The sequence below is a fragment of the Geospiza fortis genome, unplaced genomic scaffold, assembly GCF_000277835.1.
Source record: "Geospiza fortis unplaced genomic scaffold, GeoFor_1.0 scaffold16, whole genome shotgun sequence".
Lineage (NCBI taxonomy): Eukaryota > Metazoa > Chordata > Aves > Passeriformes > Thraupidae > Geospiza > Geospiza fortis.
The window spans coordinates 7,934,136-7,954,503 of NW_005054302.1; the positions used below are offsets into that span (position 1 = coordinate 7,934,136).

The window sequence follows — 20,368 nt, forward strand, 5'->3', positions numbered from 1 at the left end:
TTTATGTTTACTGAGTAAGTGCTGCTCTGATTGTAATCATTCCTGTGAGGATGGAGGAGAGTAAATTTCTCCATGGAAGATTTGTCTGCTAGAAAGTGGGCAGAGGAATTCTGGCTAAATGAACAAAGATGGAAAGAGCAGGATGGCTTTGGTTAGTATGGGGAGGAAAAAAATATCCTCATCTCTCCAGATAAAAGTAGTACCTTAAAAGGTATTACTAATTAGGAGGCTCCTCTAAATTCCTGTGAGGATGGAGGAGAGTAAATTTCTCCATGGAAGATTTGTCTGCTAGAAAGTGGGCAGAGGAATTCTGGCTAAATGAACAAAGATGGAAAGAGCAGGATGGCTTTGGTTAGTATGGGGAGGAAAAAAATATCCTCATCTCTCCAGATAAAAGTAGTACCTTAAAAGGTATTACTAATTAGGAGGCTCCTCTAATTCCTTCATGGGAGGAGGTAAAATGGAGCAGTGAATTTTATTTTTTATACTTCATTTTTTTTGTTAGGTCAATTGCAGGTCCTTGGCTTGAAATATTTACTCTGTAATCTTCATGCTATAATCCTAAAATTGATGTACAGCAGAGTGAGGAGCCAAGTTATTGATAAGGTTCACTATTAGCAACTTCTCCTGTATTAATGGGCATTTTCAGATTTGTACCTGAGAAATCTGTGAGGGACACGGAGATGTAGAGACAGTATTGCTGTTTGTGTCAGAGTATGCCAAACTCCAAAGGTTTTGCATTTTCCAAGTGCAGAAGACCATGTCTGACATGAAGCAAGCCCACTGCCCTACTTGTAACAGCCGTCTATTGCTAGGACACATCTGTAAAGCTAAGGGAAGTGTTATGCGACAAGAAAGTAAATGCAAAATCCATTCACATTATGAAAGGATAAGCTTCTAGGGAAATAAATTTCAATTTTACAGAGAAAATCTATATTTTATTTTAAATTATGTAATGCAAAGTTAATAGAACATTTTGAGAATCATTTTGATCAATGGAATGAGGACAAGAGTGAAAACAATAGATATAATTTAAAAGATGTTTAGATAGCTGAGGGAAAAAAAGCCAAACCAGACACCTTTCTGAAAAAAAAAATGTGCAGCAGTAAGTTATTACAGATGATAAAAGACTGGTCTCAAGATTGAAGTCAACTTAGTAACAAGTGGAACACTTCAACATGGAGAGGAATAGTATTTGCAAGATGAATATCATCTCCATGAGATACAGTTTTGTTGTCTTTAAAAATGGCATGTTTAAAGGTAAAATGGTCAAATATAACTTTTGCTGCATGAAGCAAGCTATGTGCAAAGGAATAGAAACATATTTAATGTAAGGAAGAAGCGGGAGAAAAGAAAAATGAAAGAAAACTGACAGAGGGTTAGCAGAGTTCAGCGTGCAGATGTAGGAGAGAAAAAGACCTGAACAAATGTTAGACCTGAGGGGACACACCAAAGTCACAGCCCATTTGCACAGTGCTAGATATTAATAGAGATATTGCTATCCAATACATCAGGATAGGCTACAGAAACAGATATAAAAAAAATATTCACTGGCTGCATCTGTGCTATGAGGTAAATGTGCTGTTGTGGTTGTGTCTAGCCAGCCGGAGGCTGAGCTGGAGAAGGTGCTGGCTCTGGTGCTACCCAAACACCTACATTTCCTTGCTAAGGCTATTGGTTACCGTCACCAGCCCCTGTGGTTGCCCAGACATGCTACCAGGGAGACACCCTGTGCTAGTAGATTATCCTTTGACACCCACATGATTGGTGTCTACCTCAGACCTACACGTTTACTCTCTTTTCAATGTGACTGTAGAAAATCGGGAATGAGTCAGCACTGTTTAAAGGTGTAAAGCAGGATGAATAGCCTTCATCCCAAAATCAGTTAATTTGGTTTAGCTAGACTATTTAATGAGGACCAACACAGCCTGATCCACAAGGTCAGGGTGGGTTGTGGTGGTAGCCCAAAAGAATAGACAGGTGTACTGCTAGATCTGAAGGGGTACAGCTAGACCTGATCTGCTCCTGGAGGTTTGGATTATAAACTGCATCCAAAGGTGCAAGGAAGTGCCTTGCCAGGGCTGGTTCACTCCCCCAGGTCAGGAAGGGCTGTCTCTAAGCAATGTCTTATTTATGGTCTGTGCAGCTGCTGCTTCCCTCCTGACATCCTGTTGTTACTGTCTGCCCAGCAGATGTCCCTCGGCCACTGTGGGATGAGAGCACATGGATGCAGAGGCTCCCTCCTTTCCCTGTGCTGATTGCTGTTGGTAAATAACAAGTTTGCACTGGTCGCTTAGAGCTAGAAACAGTCAATACCTAATTTTCCCCAGCCTGTGAATGATGCATGCTGGGTCACTTGCAGTTCTTTCAGCTCTTTCTAAAGTGACAAAGAGATGTTATAAGAACTGGTGTTGAACAGTTTTCAAGCACAAATAAATAAAAAATGTTCCGGTCCTACAGCTGTGACCGTTGTTCCACAGCCAGTGGTACGTATGCTAAAACAAGAATAATTCCTATTGAAGTTTCCCTACTGCACATGTTAACAGAATGCAACACTCTCAAAAGCAACAAGACTTCTCATTACGATATTCTGTGTTCATACCTCGAATCCCTGTGGTCTTCCTAGACTTTCTTTAATATGTTTCCACGCAACAAGAATCTCTGATACAGACAAACTCGTAGCTTTGACATCGATGGGAGCAGCAGTGGGTTCTGTATTAAGAAAAATTGAAACAATAAACCTCCACTGTAACAGCTTGTATTTATCAAAAACACTCTGCCTGAAACTGTCATTTACTTCCTTTATTCTACCTTAATACTCTCAAGAAGGTATGACACTTAGGGGAAACATGAAAAACTGAACAAGATGAAGAGATTATTATTGTTGTATTTCTTTATTTGTGTCATGCTACATCAATATCTCATCACTGATGATGGGTGCAGCAAACTGCGAAAGAATCTCTTGTTTGCGATTCTTTAAAAAAGCTTTAATGTTTGTATATGTGTCCCCTGCCTCCACATACCTTTCACAGCCCTAACTGCAGCAGTAAACAGAATATTCATTCTATTTGTGGCTTTTTAGTGCCATTCTGTCAGCTCAGGATGAGCAATGCCTTGCTGGGGTGCTCAGTCAGTCCTGCCCTGGGGCAATACTGAACAGGAAGTGATTGCCGGCACTGTAGTGAAATGCTATGTGAAAGATACTTTTTTTAAGACTATGTTATTATATCCCTGAAGTCAGAGGCATCAGTGTTAGGAATGCACCACCTTCTCTCTGCTGTGCAGCATTTACTGTTTTAGGCCTGGGGTGCACATTTTTATAAAGGCACCAAGACCTAATGTCTGTCCCTCCGATTACCCGTGTTTGTTTCCACTGGCCTTCTGTCTGTGCTTCTATCTCCATGCTATCCATAAAACACTCTGCAGTCCTGACCTCCTGATTATCTGGAACAGAGGATCCTTCCCGTCCTCCAGCCTGGCTGGGTGCCCTTTCGTGGTGCTGGGGTATGGCCAGGATGCTCACAGAAGGCTGTGGGATGCTTTACACACCACACTTGCCCAGCAGTGTTGTCACAGGCATTTTTGCCTCTGTACTTTCACATCAACAAATGCTTTATAGAGGCCCAGCTTCTTTCAGTGGTTGGGAAGTTGAGTAAAGGTCCCCAGATATTTGCCACGACAGGCTACTGAGCACCCAACCACTCAGTTGTATCACCTGTTACAGTAGTGGCAAGTGTCCAAAAATTGTCTCATATGAAACTGGGACATGAATCAAGGAAATCCTATGGATATTTTCCTTTATTACCTAAATATGACTGAAAACTTTCTTGAAGACAAGCTGTGGAGGCAAGGCTTCTACATGTACTGTGCAGTGCACAACAGGGCATTTCTCCACCTTTCTGGTGTAGTTCACTCAGCAAAAATGGAAATTCACATTCCCCTCTAGTCACAGAACCTGTGATTTCTTCCTTGGCCTAATGTTCCTCATTACATTTCTAATGTGTTGATCTGTTCCTGAAGGGCAGGCAGAGGTCTTGGTTTTATGCCACAGGGGAGACACATCAAAGAGCTTTCTGAAAAATGGGGTTTTGGGGACTTGTTTAACAGGGTTGCAGAAAAGCAGTCTCCTTACTGAACAGCCTGAGAAAAAATTACATATTTTTCTCAGTGATCAAACCACCTAATATGTAAGATACCTAATATCAATGTTGACTCATTAACTACTCTCCTTTCTCTGCAGCTGTTGCTCTGGCACTGCTGCCCTACAAATATTTTTGACACGGCTCATACAAATTTTTCATCCTTTTTGATGTCAGACTTTTAATGTTTGTTACACTTTTTTGATCTCTTTTTTAATTTATGTCTGAAGAAACGAAGTCAATCTGATGTGATACGAAGTGGTGTTTGGCAACGAGTATCACTAATAAGTATAAAATATGTTTGGAATTTTGTAGGTAATAAAGAATAAAAAATATGTTCAGGAATAGGAGAAATGATCTTTTGAATTCAATGCTGAAAGAATTGCATTATGAAGAAATATATTGCTTGTAATATCATTTTCTGTTCAACAGTTACATCCTGCTTTCCATTTTATGTACTACTAAGATTTGTGTGGCAAAAGCTATTTTCTAGTTTTTGTATTATTGAAGCAATTACCTTGTTGTCAGAAAAGATTGCAATGGTATAAATAATTTGAGATGTACACAAAATGTTGGTTGGCAGACTTTACATTTTCTATAAATGCAGGAATAATTTTCTCTTCACAGCATTCACAAGGAGTGGTTTATATATTGCTTGAATAGAAACATAGAATATTTTCTGATATTTTTAAAAAAATGTTTTCAACAAATGGAGCAAAAATAGTTTGGATTTTTTTTATGTGAAGAAAATGTATTTCTCACATATTCAGAAAAAATTCACTGCAGTTTCACTGATATTAGGCACTGACAATTGTGTCCAGCAAAACAACAGAAATTATGTATTTGGGAATAAGATATAGCATGACTGTCTGAAAATTTTTGGAGCCTAAATATCGTTTTTTATTGATTCAGATATGATGAGGACCATATAATTTCTGGTGATATAATACAGTCTGTGGTTCACTCCAATGTCATGCTTTATTCTCTGTGTCTAAAACTAATGATAAATTTTATAGGTTCATTAGCTTTTTCTATTATGGTCACTGATGTTATAATCATATTATTTTCTTCAGATCTTGTCATTATGTTAAACCTATAGGTGTCTACCTAAGGTCATACTTCCTGAAAAAAGAAAAAAGTCTATCTTTAAGAGTCTCTTTAATAGTCCCTTCTTTGACTTAAAGATGCAGTACAACAAATTCTCATAAGGCTCTGTGCAATATCCATGAAACACTGTCCTTCCCTGTGCTGCAATGACACTTTAAAGAAACATGATCAATATGTAGGTTTTTGGGATGGCTGTAAAATGGCAAGACATACATTTGCACTAATTTCATTTCTAATGTTCAGAGAGGGAATCCTGAATTTTGACACTAGGAAGTAAAGAAAAGAATCAGTTACTAGCCCTCAGTGTGTAGTACCTCTTTACGACTGTAAGCTGATCTGTTTTCCTGAAATATTCATCCTTAAGGATTTCCACATGAAGTCCAAGAGCCTACTCAAATTTATGTTGTTTTCATTCTTCTGTGGAACAGAGCCTCAGACAGGACTACTCAACCACTTCATATCTGTTCAGTTCTTATTTTGATTCCAAAAAGAATTTTTACAAAATTGTCTTATTCAAAATTCAAGCTCTTATTTGAAGATAAGAACCTCAGTCTGAGCAATTGCATTATGACTGCAGGCAGTTCTTCATAGTTGAGATTTTGGGATTTCAGCCAGGATCTATTTCTGTGATAATGCCTCTCTGTGGAAAAATCCACAAGAGATACATTAGAAGGAAAATCAGGAAAAGTCATCCCTCTTATGTCAACCTATAAGTAAAGAAAGTGGTAGTATTTGCTTCCTTGCTAGAAATAGCCACATAGACTATCTTGCAAATCAGAGAACCTTTAGTGAACCTTTTCCATTCCTGAGAAATGGGGGACTCCACCAGATCTGCGGTGAAATGTCTCTCTGCAGGATATAGAACTTTCTCCATAATCTTGTGCTTAAAAGGGAAAAAATATCCAATTTCCGCAACAGAAGAAACAAGATTACTGTTTCCAGGACAGACCTTTGGAATTATCACTTTTTCACAAGTGCTTTCTGTTTTCACCTTCTCTCTGACCAGTGTCTTTGCAGAAGACAAAACAGAGGAAAAATTAGAAGAGTATTGGAATGAGCTAGAAGTGAAGACCTCTGCCTTGAAAATTTTTGATGTAGTGCTGAAATACTATTTCTTGTTGGGTAGAACTTCTGAAACCTTCTCCTGCACACTTTCTCACAGTGTACATCCTGCTGCGACTCTCCATTCCCTGTGGAATAACCCAGATTTATTACACAGCAGAATGTCACCTGGGAATAAGGAGCTGCCTTATTCCACAAAGAATTTACCAGAGGAGTGTTGCCATCTTTATGAATATAAATGGTTTGTTTCCATGAAGTGACATAACAAAAAGAGCTACCCTCAGGATATGAGGAGGGGATGTGCCCATTATATTTATTGCACATTTGCTTCCCAGGGGGCTAGTGCCATTGATCAGAGGAGTGCTTAATAAGCTCCTGCATGTCAGGGTTGTGATTTCATTCCTTAAAAAGTCATTGGAGACAGCTCTAGCTGAGCTTTTACAGGATCTCTCCAGACAGATCATCTGGCAGAATCAGGAAATAACCCTCTGTAGTTTACAGCTAATCTGCCAATTAGTTTTGAGGTTCACCTAAACCCCAAGCAGCTCAGCTTTAGTTATGAAATGAATCACAGGACTTCAAGAATTTAAGATTTTAATTAAAGACATTGAGGCTGTATTCAAAGGTGTGTAATTGCATATCATTTCTTCTCAATGAAAAGAAAATAGCAATCTCTTTGTCTAAATATGGAGAAACAAAACTGCAGTGGCTTTTGTATGGTCCTTTGCCTTTTGGGTAACAGAGCTTTGGATCTCCATTGGCTCGATGAATTAGCACAAATCCACACAAAGCAAGAACAAAATCTCTGTGCAGTATCATTGCATCTTGTATGTATTACAGAAGTGCATCTGGGGTCCCTCAGGAGGTTTTAAACAGTAAGTGTGAGAGTCTTCAGGCTTTAACCTGTATTGCTCAGGGCTTTCTATTTCCTATATAGAAGTTTTTAGTAGTATTCACTACTCCATTTATCAAAATTATAGATCTTTCAGTTGTTGTGGAGATAATTCTGTCAATGCCTGAAGGAGAAATTAGATACTGAAATGAACAGAACTGATCCTGTATCACCCATTATGACAACCATTAACCAAAAAACCCTTTATAAAAGGCCCAACTCATCTTGAAACCAGTTGGGTTCCCAGAAACTTGTTTCTATTTCCTTTTATATTCTCATCTATTTCCATACTGTAGAGTACTCTAATTCATATTTATCCTCGTGCTTTTAGGCTGCATCTATACTTGTAAACTAAATGGGCACAGAGAGACAAGGCACCTCCCTGAGCATGGACAAACAGCTATCTGTGACATTATGCTGTTGTCATCATCCATGTTGACTCTGGGCAATTTGTGCTGCCCCAGGACGCGATAGTTTTATCAGAGTAATGCCTTGATGCAAATTAAAACATTTGAGTCTTTCTTATGTGTAATTTCTACCCCATATCCATGAGTAGACTAACAGATGAAATTTTATTTATGGTATATTTGAATAGCAAATTCTTCATTGTTGAATTTGGAAAGGGTTGAGTTTTTGACAATTGGCAATACCAGAAATTTTCACTACAGATATAAAAATTTTCACTTTCATGTTCTTATTAGCTATCCTGTCTATATAATCTTATTTATTTAAAATAAATGATAAATTTTTTCATTATTGTTTTCTGTTCCTTGATTATATTTAACATAAATTCCTTACTTCAAATTTTCATACCTTGTATACTTTCCTGACTTAAAAAAAATGAACCTATGAACCTTAAATTTTTGTCTATATTTGTGTTATTTTTATCCTTTTCATTACTTGGATTGCATTATGTACATTTTTTACTTATTCTGAATATCTTTTAGAGGGTACATCTATAGATCCTCAGATGTAATGTCCTGTCTCAGAAATATACCATTTCTTGCAGTATAAACTTCAAATATCTGTTAAATGTTTCACTTAGAGGCATTCCAAAACACTTATATTTTAGTTTCATCTGTTAATTCCAGTTAATAAAATAATTTCCTGCTTTTTAATGATGATGTGTACCACTGTTATTTGTTATGATCAGCTTTTCTATAGTGTCTTAATTATTCATCAGAACAAGGCTATTGTATTGTTATTTCTTCTCACTTAGTACTGGATAAAGAATCTGCTAATTAGCACAGCCAGAACACAAGGTCATTAGTCTTTACTAATTAGTTTTTACTATCCAAACTACTCTGAACAGCTAAACTTGCTGATAAATAACAGCATTCTTTAGTATTTTTCAACAATTAGAAATGTCTTTCTCAGCATCCAAATTGATCAGGGTAATGAGTAATTGACCTCTAGCTTGACTTCCAGCTTTTGTAATTGCCCTTTTCCAAAATTACGTGGAACCCAAGGTTATTCTGCTTTATCCAAACACTGATTTTTTATTTGCTGATACATTATCACATCATCAGCATGTTATGGCATCCAACTTCTTACTTTTATTTTGTCTTTCTTGTGTAGCTCATACTTTGTCTAGCCATGCTTGTTAAAGAAAGCCAGCCTGGCCATCACTGTTATCAGCACAGCCTTTTCCATCTTCTTGCCATCATACCTTCACACTTGTATTTCCTTCTCCATTGCTATATTTGTGATTTCCCCAGTTTTCATTTTCCAGTGAATTAAGGCCATATACAGAGGGTGCATACAGTTTTCCCTGATACTGAAAGCTTGTAGTAGTAATTTTGGAATTCCTAGCACGTCAGTATTTAGGTGAAATGTAGTCATCAATAAAAGGAGGATGCATAAATGGTTATGGTGTAACAAACAGTGCTAATATTAGTTTTTTTCATTGCTTTATTTTCAGTGTCTAGTGCCTTTACAATGTATTTTTTCATCTGTGGATAAAATTCATCTGTACCTGCACTGAATTTCAGAGCTGTTTTAGTATTTCCTAGCAAGAATCTGATACCTTATTTTCCTGACAGAAAGTATGGTCAGAAGATTTCTCTCTGTTTTGTTCATGAGCCTTTTCAGCCTCAGGCCTGCACACGGCAGCCTTTCTCCTGGCAGGTAGTCTAATTTGCCGTGCCCTCATGCCTCTTTCTCTTACTAAAGTTTTCCTTCATGTAAAGTTCAGGCTCATCCTTCCCTGCTGCTGGAAATGCCTACTGTCTCCTTTTGTTTGGCCTTCTTATTGAGGTAATTGTGCATCTTTTTTCTATCCTGCATCTTCTGAGCATAATCCTCATTCCCTCTTCAGAATTGCTTCCTGGTTCCCATCATCCTACTTAACATCACTACATTTCCTTTTAACATCATTCTATTTCCTTCTTTTCTCTCTGATTACTTGCTTTATTTCCTTCCCTATGTTTTCCATTTTCTTCCTTCAAACTTCCCTGCTGAATAAAGATACCTTTTCCAGAGAATCACACAAATATTTACTTTGCTTTTCTCCTTGGATTATATGTCTGGTTTTGTACAAACTTTTTTAACTGATTCTCCATTCTATTCTCTCTTCTCCCATTACATTCATCTGCACTTTTAGCTCCTGGGCAGTCTTTCCCATTAACTATATTCTGATGATGATTTTTATAAGGTAAAAAGACTGGTGAAAGAGGAAAAAGATCTTAAAGTATCTATGACCAGGTAGAATTTCTTTCCTCTTCAACTTTGGGTCACCACTGTTGTTGATGTTTTAGTGACCATTGGTGTAATTCTGTCTTCTAAGTACTTGTTGGGTCTATGTCCAGGTGGAGGCTGGTGACAAGTGGTGTCCATCAGGGCTCTGCCTTGGGACCAGTGTCCTTCAATGTCTCTATCAATGACATGGACAGTGAGATCAAGGGCACCTGCAGCAAGTTTGCAGATGACAACAAGCTGAGTGCTGCAGCTGACACACCTGATGGAGAGGATGCCATCCAGAAAGACCTGGGCAAGCTGTAGAAGGGGGTCTGTGGGAACCTCATGAGGTTTAACAAGGCCAAGTACAAGGTTCTGCACCTCACTTGGGGCAGTCTTAAACACAGAGTGGGAAAAGAACTAATTGAGAGCAGCCATAAAGAGAGTACCTTGTGAGCTGTCTTGGATGAAAAGCTGAACATGATCTGTCAGTGTGCACTCACAACCCATAAAGCCAATCATATCCTGGGATGCATTCAAAGCAGTGTGGGTAGCAGAGCAAGAGAGGGGATTCTGCCCCTCTGCTCTGCTCTGCTCTGCTGAGACCCCACCTGCAGTGCTGCATCAGCTCTGGGGTCTTCATCACAAGAAAGACCTGGACCTGCTTTAGCAAATCCAGAGGAAGGACATGAAGCTGATCAGAAGGCTGGAGCACCTCTCCAGACAGGCTGAGAGAGTGGGGGTTATTCAGCCTAGAGAAGAGAAAGCCCCAGTGAGAATGTCTAGCAATCTTCCAGTACTTAAAGGAGGCTTATATAAAAGGCAGAGAAAATTTATACTGCCACATAGTAACAGGATAAGGGGGAATGGATTTAAACTAAAAGAGGAGAGATTTAGATTAGTTGTTAGAAAGAAATGAACTACTGTGAGGTTAGTGAGACCCTGGAACAAGATGCCCAGAGAAGATGTGAATGTCCAGTCTCTGAAAGTGTTCAAGGCCAGGTCAGACGGGACTTTGAACAACTTGGTTAGTGGAAGGTTCTCTGCCCACAGCAGTGTGTTAAAATTGATGATATTTTAGGTCCCTTCCAACACAAATCATTCCATGATTCTATTATATGATCTGACTTAATAGACAGAAAAACATTAGCCGCCCTATTTATTTCTGAAAAAGTGCTCAGTGTTTTTGTCAAATTTCTGAGTTCTTTTACTTAGAAGGCAATGTTTGAAGCCTTTTGCCCCAGACAGAGTCACTATGCAATCAGAGGGCAGTCTATTGTGTTCACTGAGGGAACACCTTACTCAACACCACCTACCAAATTTCTTGCTTCAGAGCAACTCAGAGCTATCACCAAAGGGCTCTGAATGTGAATCACACAATATGTTGTCGCAGTCATACAGAAGGAGATGCATTCATTCTTAATAAATGTGAGACTTCTTCATGGTTCAGAATCTGTCCCATGAAAACTGTTTTTTTTCCAGTGTGCTAAACAAAAGCAGCATGATTTAGACTTCCTTAGGCAAATTTGTTACATAATTAAACAATTGTAGATCCATTTGTAGATGTGTGAAAACTTGTAATATGTAACATAAAGTCTTAATTTTTAATAATTTTATCCTATTGCTTTCTCTAGCTGTTTACTGAGTGAATTGGATGTGCAATGAAAAGCAAGTAAGCTAAACTTTGCTGGATCACCCCTAGGACCATAATACTGTCAATTGTTATTTAATATCTGCTGTTCAATAGAAATCCTCGAAAAATTGTGCCTTCAGTTGTTTTGCTCCTTAGGCATGACAGTCCATACCTCTTTCAAAACCAGTTCCCCATTTTCATAGCAAACTACAATGTCTATTGTCCTCAACCTTCATATTGCCCTGAATTTAGCCGTAAAAAACTGTTTCACTGCTCCATCAAATACTCAGTAAATTACCTTGTTTTTTACTGGAAGAAATATTTTTTAAAATTAATTTTGTACTGTAATGTCACAGCATCCCATATCTTTCCTTAAATAAGTCTTGTGAAATATTTAGGCCCATAGAATTCCTCATGTACAGACACAGAGGCTGAATTAGCAAAGCTGTAATGGATAGATACTTTCAAGTTACTGAATTCAAATCAGAAAAGCTGGTTTCTAGAGAAAGTTAATTTTAATATTCTATTAAGACCATTTTTAAAGCTCATATTTTAAAAGAACTGATAGAATAAATTGTTTATATATTACTAATTATTCTATTTCCAGTCTTGTCCAAATAACAAGCAAAGGTATAAGGAATCATTATTTCAATTCAGCATTCAGCTTCTGTTAAAATAGCTTTTGCTACTAAAAAAAAATAGAGTGTTTGTCTCCCTTACTTTGCACAAGTTTATTTGCAAAGAACTTTCTGCTTAGAGTATGAAATTATTAAAAAATATAAACATTACCATTGATCTCACAGTATCCATTTTCATTGAGGAACAGGAAAGTCAACTGTACAATTTTCAACTTGTACTGTGCAATTTTTACATTTTAAAATGTAATTATTTTTATAAAAATATGACTACTTGGTAACCCTGATTCAAAAAGTGGAAAAATCCAAATTACTGGGACTACTTTTTGTAAAAACAGCAGCTCCAATCTCTGTAATTACTGTGAAAGAATAGTAGCAGACAGTGTCTGCTACATCATGGTTCCAAAGTTATAGATTTATTGTGGGTTAGTATGAAGTAACATTTAATGTTTTCCAGCTTCACATGAAATATTATTATCTTTGCATTACTGTTTCAAAGACAGAGTATGAAATTCCTGTCATCTGCACTAGGACCCTGCTAATTTTACTCTCTTAATAGGAGACAGTGGAATAACTCAAGATAGTATAGCAAAGAAAAACTGATATTTATAAATTTCACTAATGAAGCTTCTGAAAATATTCTTGTGGATAACATTTATTTGTCTTTTTTGTGTGTGGGAAATTGCCATACACTGGGTCCTGTCAAAACAGAACAACTTCTTTTACTAGTACTGATTAGTGTTTGTTGGTTGTTTCTGTTTGGTTCTTTTCTGCCCAACAAAATACTGTTTAGAACTTACAGCAATTCTCAATAGAAATTTTCAAGATATATCTTTCATTTGTCCTTGGGAGCTATTCCTATAATTCACATTGAAGACTGAGACATTTATGTGGTGTCAGAACTTTCTACTAATGAAATAAAAATTAAAACAAAACTTATTTCTGTGCACTTTTAGAATGCATTCACTAGGAAATGAACTTTCATAAGTGAATTTATTTATTCTTTGAGCTGTTGTCTGATTAACCCATCAAAAAAAGGACCATGAATCTCAGAAACATTAGAAAATGGCATCCTTTCTTTGCTCAGTGTTAGAGAAAGACCTGTCTAAAATTAAGGCTAATGATTTAATATAAAGGATGAACCTTCATGGCTTTGGGGGTTTTTTGGGGTGTTTTTTGGGTGTTTTTTTGATTATGACTAATGTGGCTTGAAGTCTATTCCTAAACTTTGTAATTTCTTTCTAGGTAAGTTTGTCAAGTTCCTCCCTTCTCTGCAAAACTTGTTTAATGTTATTTAGCACATCTGCAAGGAAATCTGTAATTTAAGGTTTAACAAGTGTGTTACAAGAGGATGCATTATATATAAAAGGCTTAATATTGTTCATGATACGCAATTTAACTTCATGTTGAACTGACCTCCTTCAGCTGAGCAGATGACCACAATAGGGCTGAAGGGACCATCTCCTTTGTTGTTGTAAACACCAACTTTCACCTCAAAAGGAGTCAGAGGTGGCACACTTTCATCTCTGTAGATGAATTTTGAGGCATCTGAAGATGTCACCATTTTTTCCTTCCACCCACGCGTCCCATTGGGTCTGAAGGCTACAATATATCCAAATCCTTCTCCACTCTGAAACTCTTCTGACACTGGCTGAAAAATTAAGTTCAGAAACTTAATTATGATTAGAAATAATTTTACTAATTTAAAAAATATCACAGTTCCATTGTAGGATTTTACTTAACGTACCTGTCCTCATAAGGACAATTGCTTCCAAAGAGGCTTCTAAGAGAGTTTCCTCACCTAATCACCATAGCCAAGTCATTGTCCTAGGACTGAATGGGCTCTTGTGCTCAGACAAGTGTTTTCTTTTATATACCCCACTTTTTATTGGAATGCTTTGACCAGTTGTCTGTAGGTGGAATAGCCCTATCAGTGGTCTTAAATATATAGACCAATACATTGTGATACCTACTGTGGTAGGACTCTTTTGGGTTTTAGGTGCCAAACTTTCTAAATTCTGTTCCAAGTGGGGTGCTAGGTCTTAGAGATTCAATTCCATGGTTCAACTTAATACTTAGGATACATTGTAATAAATCTAAGTTGCTCTAAGTCTGAAAAAGTTTTGTTTTTTGGTTTTTTTTTGATTTTTTTTTTTTGTGGAAATTAGCACCTTTTATTTTCTCTCCTCAGAGGACCTGTGAAATTAGCCACTTAAATGGGGACACATCTGACATGAGCAGGCAGTTAGAAAAGGGATTTTTCTGCTTTAGAGTCTGAATACTGCAAAAACCAAAACTTATGTGTCCTACTCAATGAATGGAACTTTTCATGCTAATTAGTACATTAGTGGTAGCTTACATTTATTATGAAGCCAATGGGCTAGTTTAGGAACTAGGTTATATTTAACAGCTGTCTGCATATTAAACCTATGTGAAATGTCCGAGAAATGGGTGTCTAAACTCTCTCTCTTGAAGTGCCCATCCTAGAGATGCAGCTAATGGACAAACGAATCAGAGCTGGGGCACAGGTGACACTGAATCCTCTCTCCTCCAGATTTCAAGTGAATATCTCATCACCAGGCACTTCACTTGCAGACAAGATTTTCTACCCATCCTTCTGAAGCTGTGCACTGCATATCCCAGAAAAAAAAAAATCATGACTCCATGGGCAGAGGATGAAAATCTAAGACAGACTTTGTAACCTAGTCTCACCCATGAATCTCTGATTTTTTTGGGAAGAAAACTCTGGTCCTTGACAGAGTGGGATTTATAACACTCTGCAGTAGTCCCCCAACCCAGTCACCTGGCAGATGCCATAAAGACATTTAATATGAATACTGCATATTAATGTCTCTTCTTAGGGACTGGGATTAGGTCCATTCACATCAGAAACAGTTCTAGCCCCCAGGTGTTTTTGTTCAGGATTCAGCAAAAGAGATGTTGATATTTACCCTTATAGAATATGAAGCAAACTGAAATCAGCTCTGTCTCAGCTGTCTTTGGTAGCTGATGTCAAAAAAGGCAGATGTGCCAACAGAAGGCAGTCTCTTTAGATGTCCTAAAATTTGCCAATTTAAACAATTAGAATTTGGTGTGTCTCTTACCATCTGAATCACCCCTCAAATTGGCTAAGCTTAAAATTTTTTCATTATAAAACCATATCTTTATTTGATGGCATTTTTCTTGATTATGTAGACATATATATGTGTGTGTATATGAATTTTTATTAATCTGAAACTGTTCATGATGAATCTAGAAGTTTTGGAAACTCCTTAAGAAAAGTCTCTGTTCTACTATTTTTTATAATTAGCAGAGAAAGCAACTCTCCCACTGGCATGACCATACATCTGTGTTGCATCTTGCATTCCAAATATGTTCACAAGATTCTCTTTATTTTTTATTCAGCAATTAAAAAAATAATTGTTTTTTAATTGAAGTTCAAAACATTTTATAAGTCTTTCCTTCTCTTCTCTTAGCTATTATTTAATCTGGTATTTACACAAGATCCAGAAAAATCAAATTAACCCAAGCAGTACATCAGGAAGAAAAGACTGATGAATTAGTAGAACTTCAGAGCTGATACCATAATGTCTTCTACTCAAAACTCATGAAAATCCACAGTACTTTGAAATTTTAGAACATATTTAAGAGTAGCATTTTGTCTTCATGTTTTGACAAGATTTGTTGTAAGGAAACCCCAGTAGAGTACTCTTTACTTTGGCCTCAAAGACGTTAACATGAAACAAAACCTTTAAACAGAAAAATCCCTTACCTCCCATGCTATTACTAATTCATGTCGCCTTCCACTTCTGCCACTTACGTTAGCTGGAGGTGTCTTTGGCACTGGGTGCAAAAAGAAAACACAAAACAAAACAAAACAAACCAGAATATCCAAGTTATTGAAGTTTTCCCCATTGCAATAAGTTGCTGCAGAAGACATGAGACTGTTAAATCAGAACAGGAATAAAAACATAGCACTCTGTGGTAAAGAAAATTTGCTCAAGCCTCATTTGAGAGAATTGCAGACACAAGCTAGAAAAATCAAAGAAAACATAAGCAGAGAATGGAAATAATTTTGCAATAAAAAATGTTTAAGCACTAGGTCTTCTGCAGATTGGTAAAAATTTCAATGTACAGATCACTTAACAGATAAAACAGGAATTACCTTGTTAATGTTTGTCATTTTTTAACAAGCAACTTGAAATGCCAAGAAGTCGGACAAATTTCAGATTTCAGGTAAAATCTTACAACATAATTAATAATGTCTCTATTATTTTTCAGGTAGTTAGTGATTTAGAATGTTTTAATTATTGTAAATCTATTTTTCATTGCTCTACTGGTGAGCCAACTTTCAGAAATTTTAAAGCAGCCAACTGCAAATGTCCATCATGATTTCTTGCAAAATGGTGGAAACAGTACTACCCACAGTTCTTGAAAAATTGAGCTCATTGTTGCAGCTTTAAAGGACAAGAGCAGTGAATGAAATTCTTTAAAGTAAATTATAACTATGATCACCATTTTTATTTGGATTATCACATTTTGCAAAAACAGAATTATCAGTTATTCCATTGGAATTGTATAATTTCTTTTACCTTGTTTAGTGCCTCTAATGAAACTCCTACAATGGCTAAAGTCTTGAGTTTATTTACTGTGAGGAGGCAATACCTGCATTCTCTATTTGATTAAATTTGTCATAAGACACAAACTTTTTATTTTCTTCTTTACAGCAGTACATAGGTCACTGGTAGACATGTACTGTGAGCCTTTAAGTGTTCAGGCCTTATTGTATGTTTAACTTATTTAGTGAGTAGCACTCTGCCTTTGAACTATACAAAATAAAATGCATTTAAATAAATGTACACAGTCCTCTCTGTTTCCTGTGCCATTGAAAGCTTGAGTTCAATGAAAATGCAATTTTTATTAGTTCTTGTCTGTCCACCTAAGACTTCAGAATTCATTTGGATAGTCACTTTTTGAACCCTCAACTCCCTGATAAAGAACAGAAGCCTGATTCTGCTTTTCTCCATAAAAGATGCAACCCAACAAGGTGTAGGGACTGATTCTGATTCATACTGCTGGAAATGAGGCAGGTGTTATTTTATCTGTGGCTCTTAGCAGACTGATAGGGGAGATTTATATTGTGTTTCTCTCCAATAAATCTATGTTCATCTGGCAAATATGGTGCCTTTGACTTCCTTCCTTCCTTCCTTCCTTCCTTCCTTCCTTCCTTCCTTCCTTCCTTCCTTCCTTCCTTCCTTCCTTCCTTCCTTCCTTCCTTCCTTCCTCCCTCCCTCCCTCCCTCCCTCCCTCCCGCCCGTTGACATGGCAAAAAGGCAATGAAGTTTTCCTTTCAGAAACAGAATTTCCCTCTGGCTTTAAAAAAAGAGTAGAAAGAATACAATCAATGTGCAATAGTGTGACAAATGGTCTAGCATGAAAAGATGCAGATGAAGCCTCATCTGACAGTTAATTAACATCCGAAAATGATGATGCCATCTCTAATGGAGCATATTTAAACCTTGCTTAGCACCCATTTTTCTCTTGCCTCTCTAAGGTATTTTTGGGTAAATTATAGAGACAAATGAAGTTTTTATGTAGATGCCTGCCACATTAGAAATGAGAGAGTATGCTGTCGTCCTTTGAAGCATCCAACATGATGAACTTATTTAACCTGCAGCACCCTCTTTCTGGAGTTTTCTTGTTAACAATGTTGCAGACTGTGGCCCTATTTAAATGAATAAACGTTAAAAGAATAAAACTGTCAAAACGATGAATTTCTTTTGCACGAAACTAAAATGTACGCTCACACAGTGAAACTCTTTCAAATGAATAACCATTAAAAGAATAAATGTGTCAAAAGAATAAATTTCCTCTGCACTGCAGCAAAGTAGAGCATGCACAGTTAGAGGGAGACAGTTTGAAATGAGTAACTATTAAGTGAAGAAAACTATTAAAAGGAAACATTTTTTACCAGACACCAAGGCTGTACATCAGCCTTGCTTTCAGCACCATCCCCTTTATATCAGTGTTATATCTGAATTTACTCACTCATGGCCTGAGTTTGTTGCTATGCAATTAATGACTTCCCAACCTTTGGGCTGTTAATTCTCAGCAGCGGGGATGCACTTGCACCAAATACACAAATATGATGCCTAAACTTGGCTCCTGGAAAAAGGATACATGCACCAGGAGAACAAGGACATCAGGACCTTTATTGTTTAGAGTTTATCAAAGCTGAGAAGTTTGATATTTTTCTTCTGAATAAATACACCCCACCACTTAGTGCAAACAAACAAAAATCTTGAAATGAATGTGCCAGGAGTTTGATTTGAATGCAAACAACTGGATTTTTTTCTTACTGTTTTCCATTTGCAAGAAATTACTGTGATATGCTGGAAATGAAAGTCAAATTAAACTCAATTAAAACTTATCTCCTCTAAACCAAACAAAAAAGCAATTAACATTTTTTCTAAGAGCAGACATGGAGAATGTAGCCCTCAGCAGTCCTACAAAGCATTTGACAAGATACTTAAGATATAAATGAAGAAAAGGTGATATGGAAGGATAAAGCTTATACAGGAAACCATGACAATTGTTTAATAATTCATGTGTATCTTATCATTACAAGCTAAATATGGATGAAAAGCAGAGAGTTTTAATTTGAAAAAAAAAAACACAAAATGCACAGAATTGCTATTACTGAGGATTTTACGCAGAGGAAAAGTGGTTATAAAGTGCTGAAAAATGCTGACAGTGTCACGTATATATTTTTAACCTATATTTAAATGTAGAACATTTAAATGGGGAAGCTTTTGAAATAGTAGGTAATACCACAGCTATGAAACCACAAACATATGGGGTAGATGCTCACTTTCTTTCAATTTCATTGTGTCCAAAATTTTGAAAATTGCTCTGTGCTTTATGGTGATTTAATTAGATTTTAAAAATTCCTTTTTCTTCAGTCTGCAAGGCTGATGGACTATCTGTCGTGGTTTTTTAGTTTAGGTTTTTTGTTTATTTTTGAATGAAAATGGTGGACCTCAAAGATGAGCTGATTCAAAGATTCTCAGTACTCAGTTTTGGGAAAAATATTATAACTCACTAAATATTTCATTTTCACATTATAAAAAATGAAGCATAGCAATTTGACCTTAAAAATATAATTTGTATTTTGATTCAGTTTTTAAAAATAGAAAAACTAAAACTAGAAAGACAGATGCGAGTATTTTTGCTTGACTTGACAGAGATTTTTGATTTTAAACCAAAATTACTATTTTAGTTCTAATTTGCTAAAGAAAAATAAACAAGTAACCAATGAATAAGAAAATATCACACTGAACTTGCAAAAGTTGAAAATACTTTTAGGCCAGTTTATGCTCTTTTTAACATTCCAGTCTTGCAAATAAATTTTAAAAAATGCTATTGAATGAATAATTAATACTTTAAAAGTATTTCTGTTTTGTGTTTTTGTTTGTTTACCTTTTTTTCCCCCCAAGGAAATGTCTAGTGGCTTATTTCCATGTGTTTTGTCTATTTTGAAGAGAAAATATAAATTCTTAATTTTGTAGTCTCAATTTTTTGAGAAGAACAAAAATTTTTAGCAGCCAAAATTATAATTGATTATAACTGAGTATAATTGATTGCATTATTGCAGTAGAAACCTGTACCTAGATTTGGTCCCTATCCTTTAATATGGAACAGATGAGCTAAAGGGAAGACAAAGAGAAGTAATAGTCTTACAAAACTCCTGGTTTTAGACTAAGAGATGTTGATATGAGCAGCCCAAATTTATAGTTTTCTCATAAACAAAGGAGTTCAGATTTCCCAAATCCCAATTCCATGCTTAGTTTGCAAGGTCTTTTTCACTCTACTTGAATCCTGTATTTTTTAGTTTATTTGTAAATTAATTTACTTTGTATTATTTACTTTTTATATAAATTCTGAAATTTTTGTCGAATAAAGAAAAATGAAGGAAAATGTTGGTATTGCTACATTTTTTTTGGAGATAAATTAATGAACTTGGCTTTAGTCCTTAAGAAATGACTTGTACCTTTTCTCAAGGTACAGTTGCTGTTACTTATTTATTTTAGAGCTTTTTATAACTTAAGAGACAGATGCAGCTTGAAAAGCTATATTTTTTAGCTCTAGAAAAGATACAGGCAGGGGAAAGAGGGCTTGTCACCAGCTTGGCAGAACTGTTTAAAATGAGACAAAAGGTATAACA

At 36.4% G+C, this 20,368-nt stretch overlaps 1 protein-coding gene across 1 annotated transcript in view; it reads right to left on the minus strand.

The window, feature by feature from the left end:
* The window catches only part of CNTN5 (contactin 5), a 603,295-nt gene that overhangs the window by 11,236 nt on the left and 571,691 nt on the right, over nucleotides 1–20,368 (minus strand). The window contains exons 20-22 of the mRNA XM_031066019.1: nucleotides 15,917–15,987; nucleotides 13,561–13,795; nucleotides 2,603–2,712 (exon numbers count right to left, since the gene is read on the minus strand). Coding sequence (XP_030921879.1) covers nucleotides 2,603–2,712; nucleotides 13,561–13,795; nucleotides 15,917–15,987 — 416 coding nt within the window. The remainder of the gene's footprint in view (nucleotides 1–2,602; nucleotides 2,713–13,560; nucleotides 13,796–15,916; nucleotides 15,988–20,368) is intronic.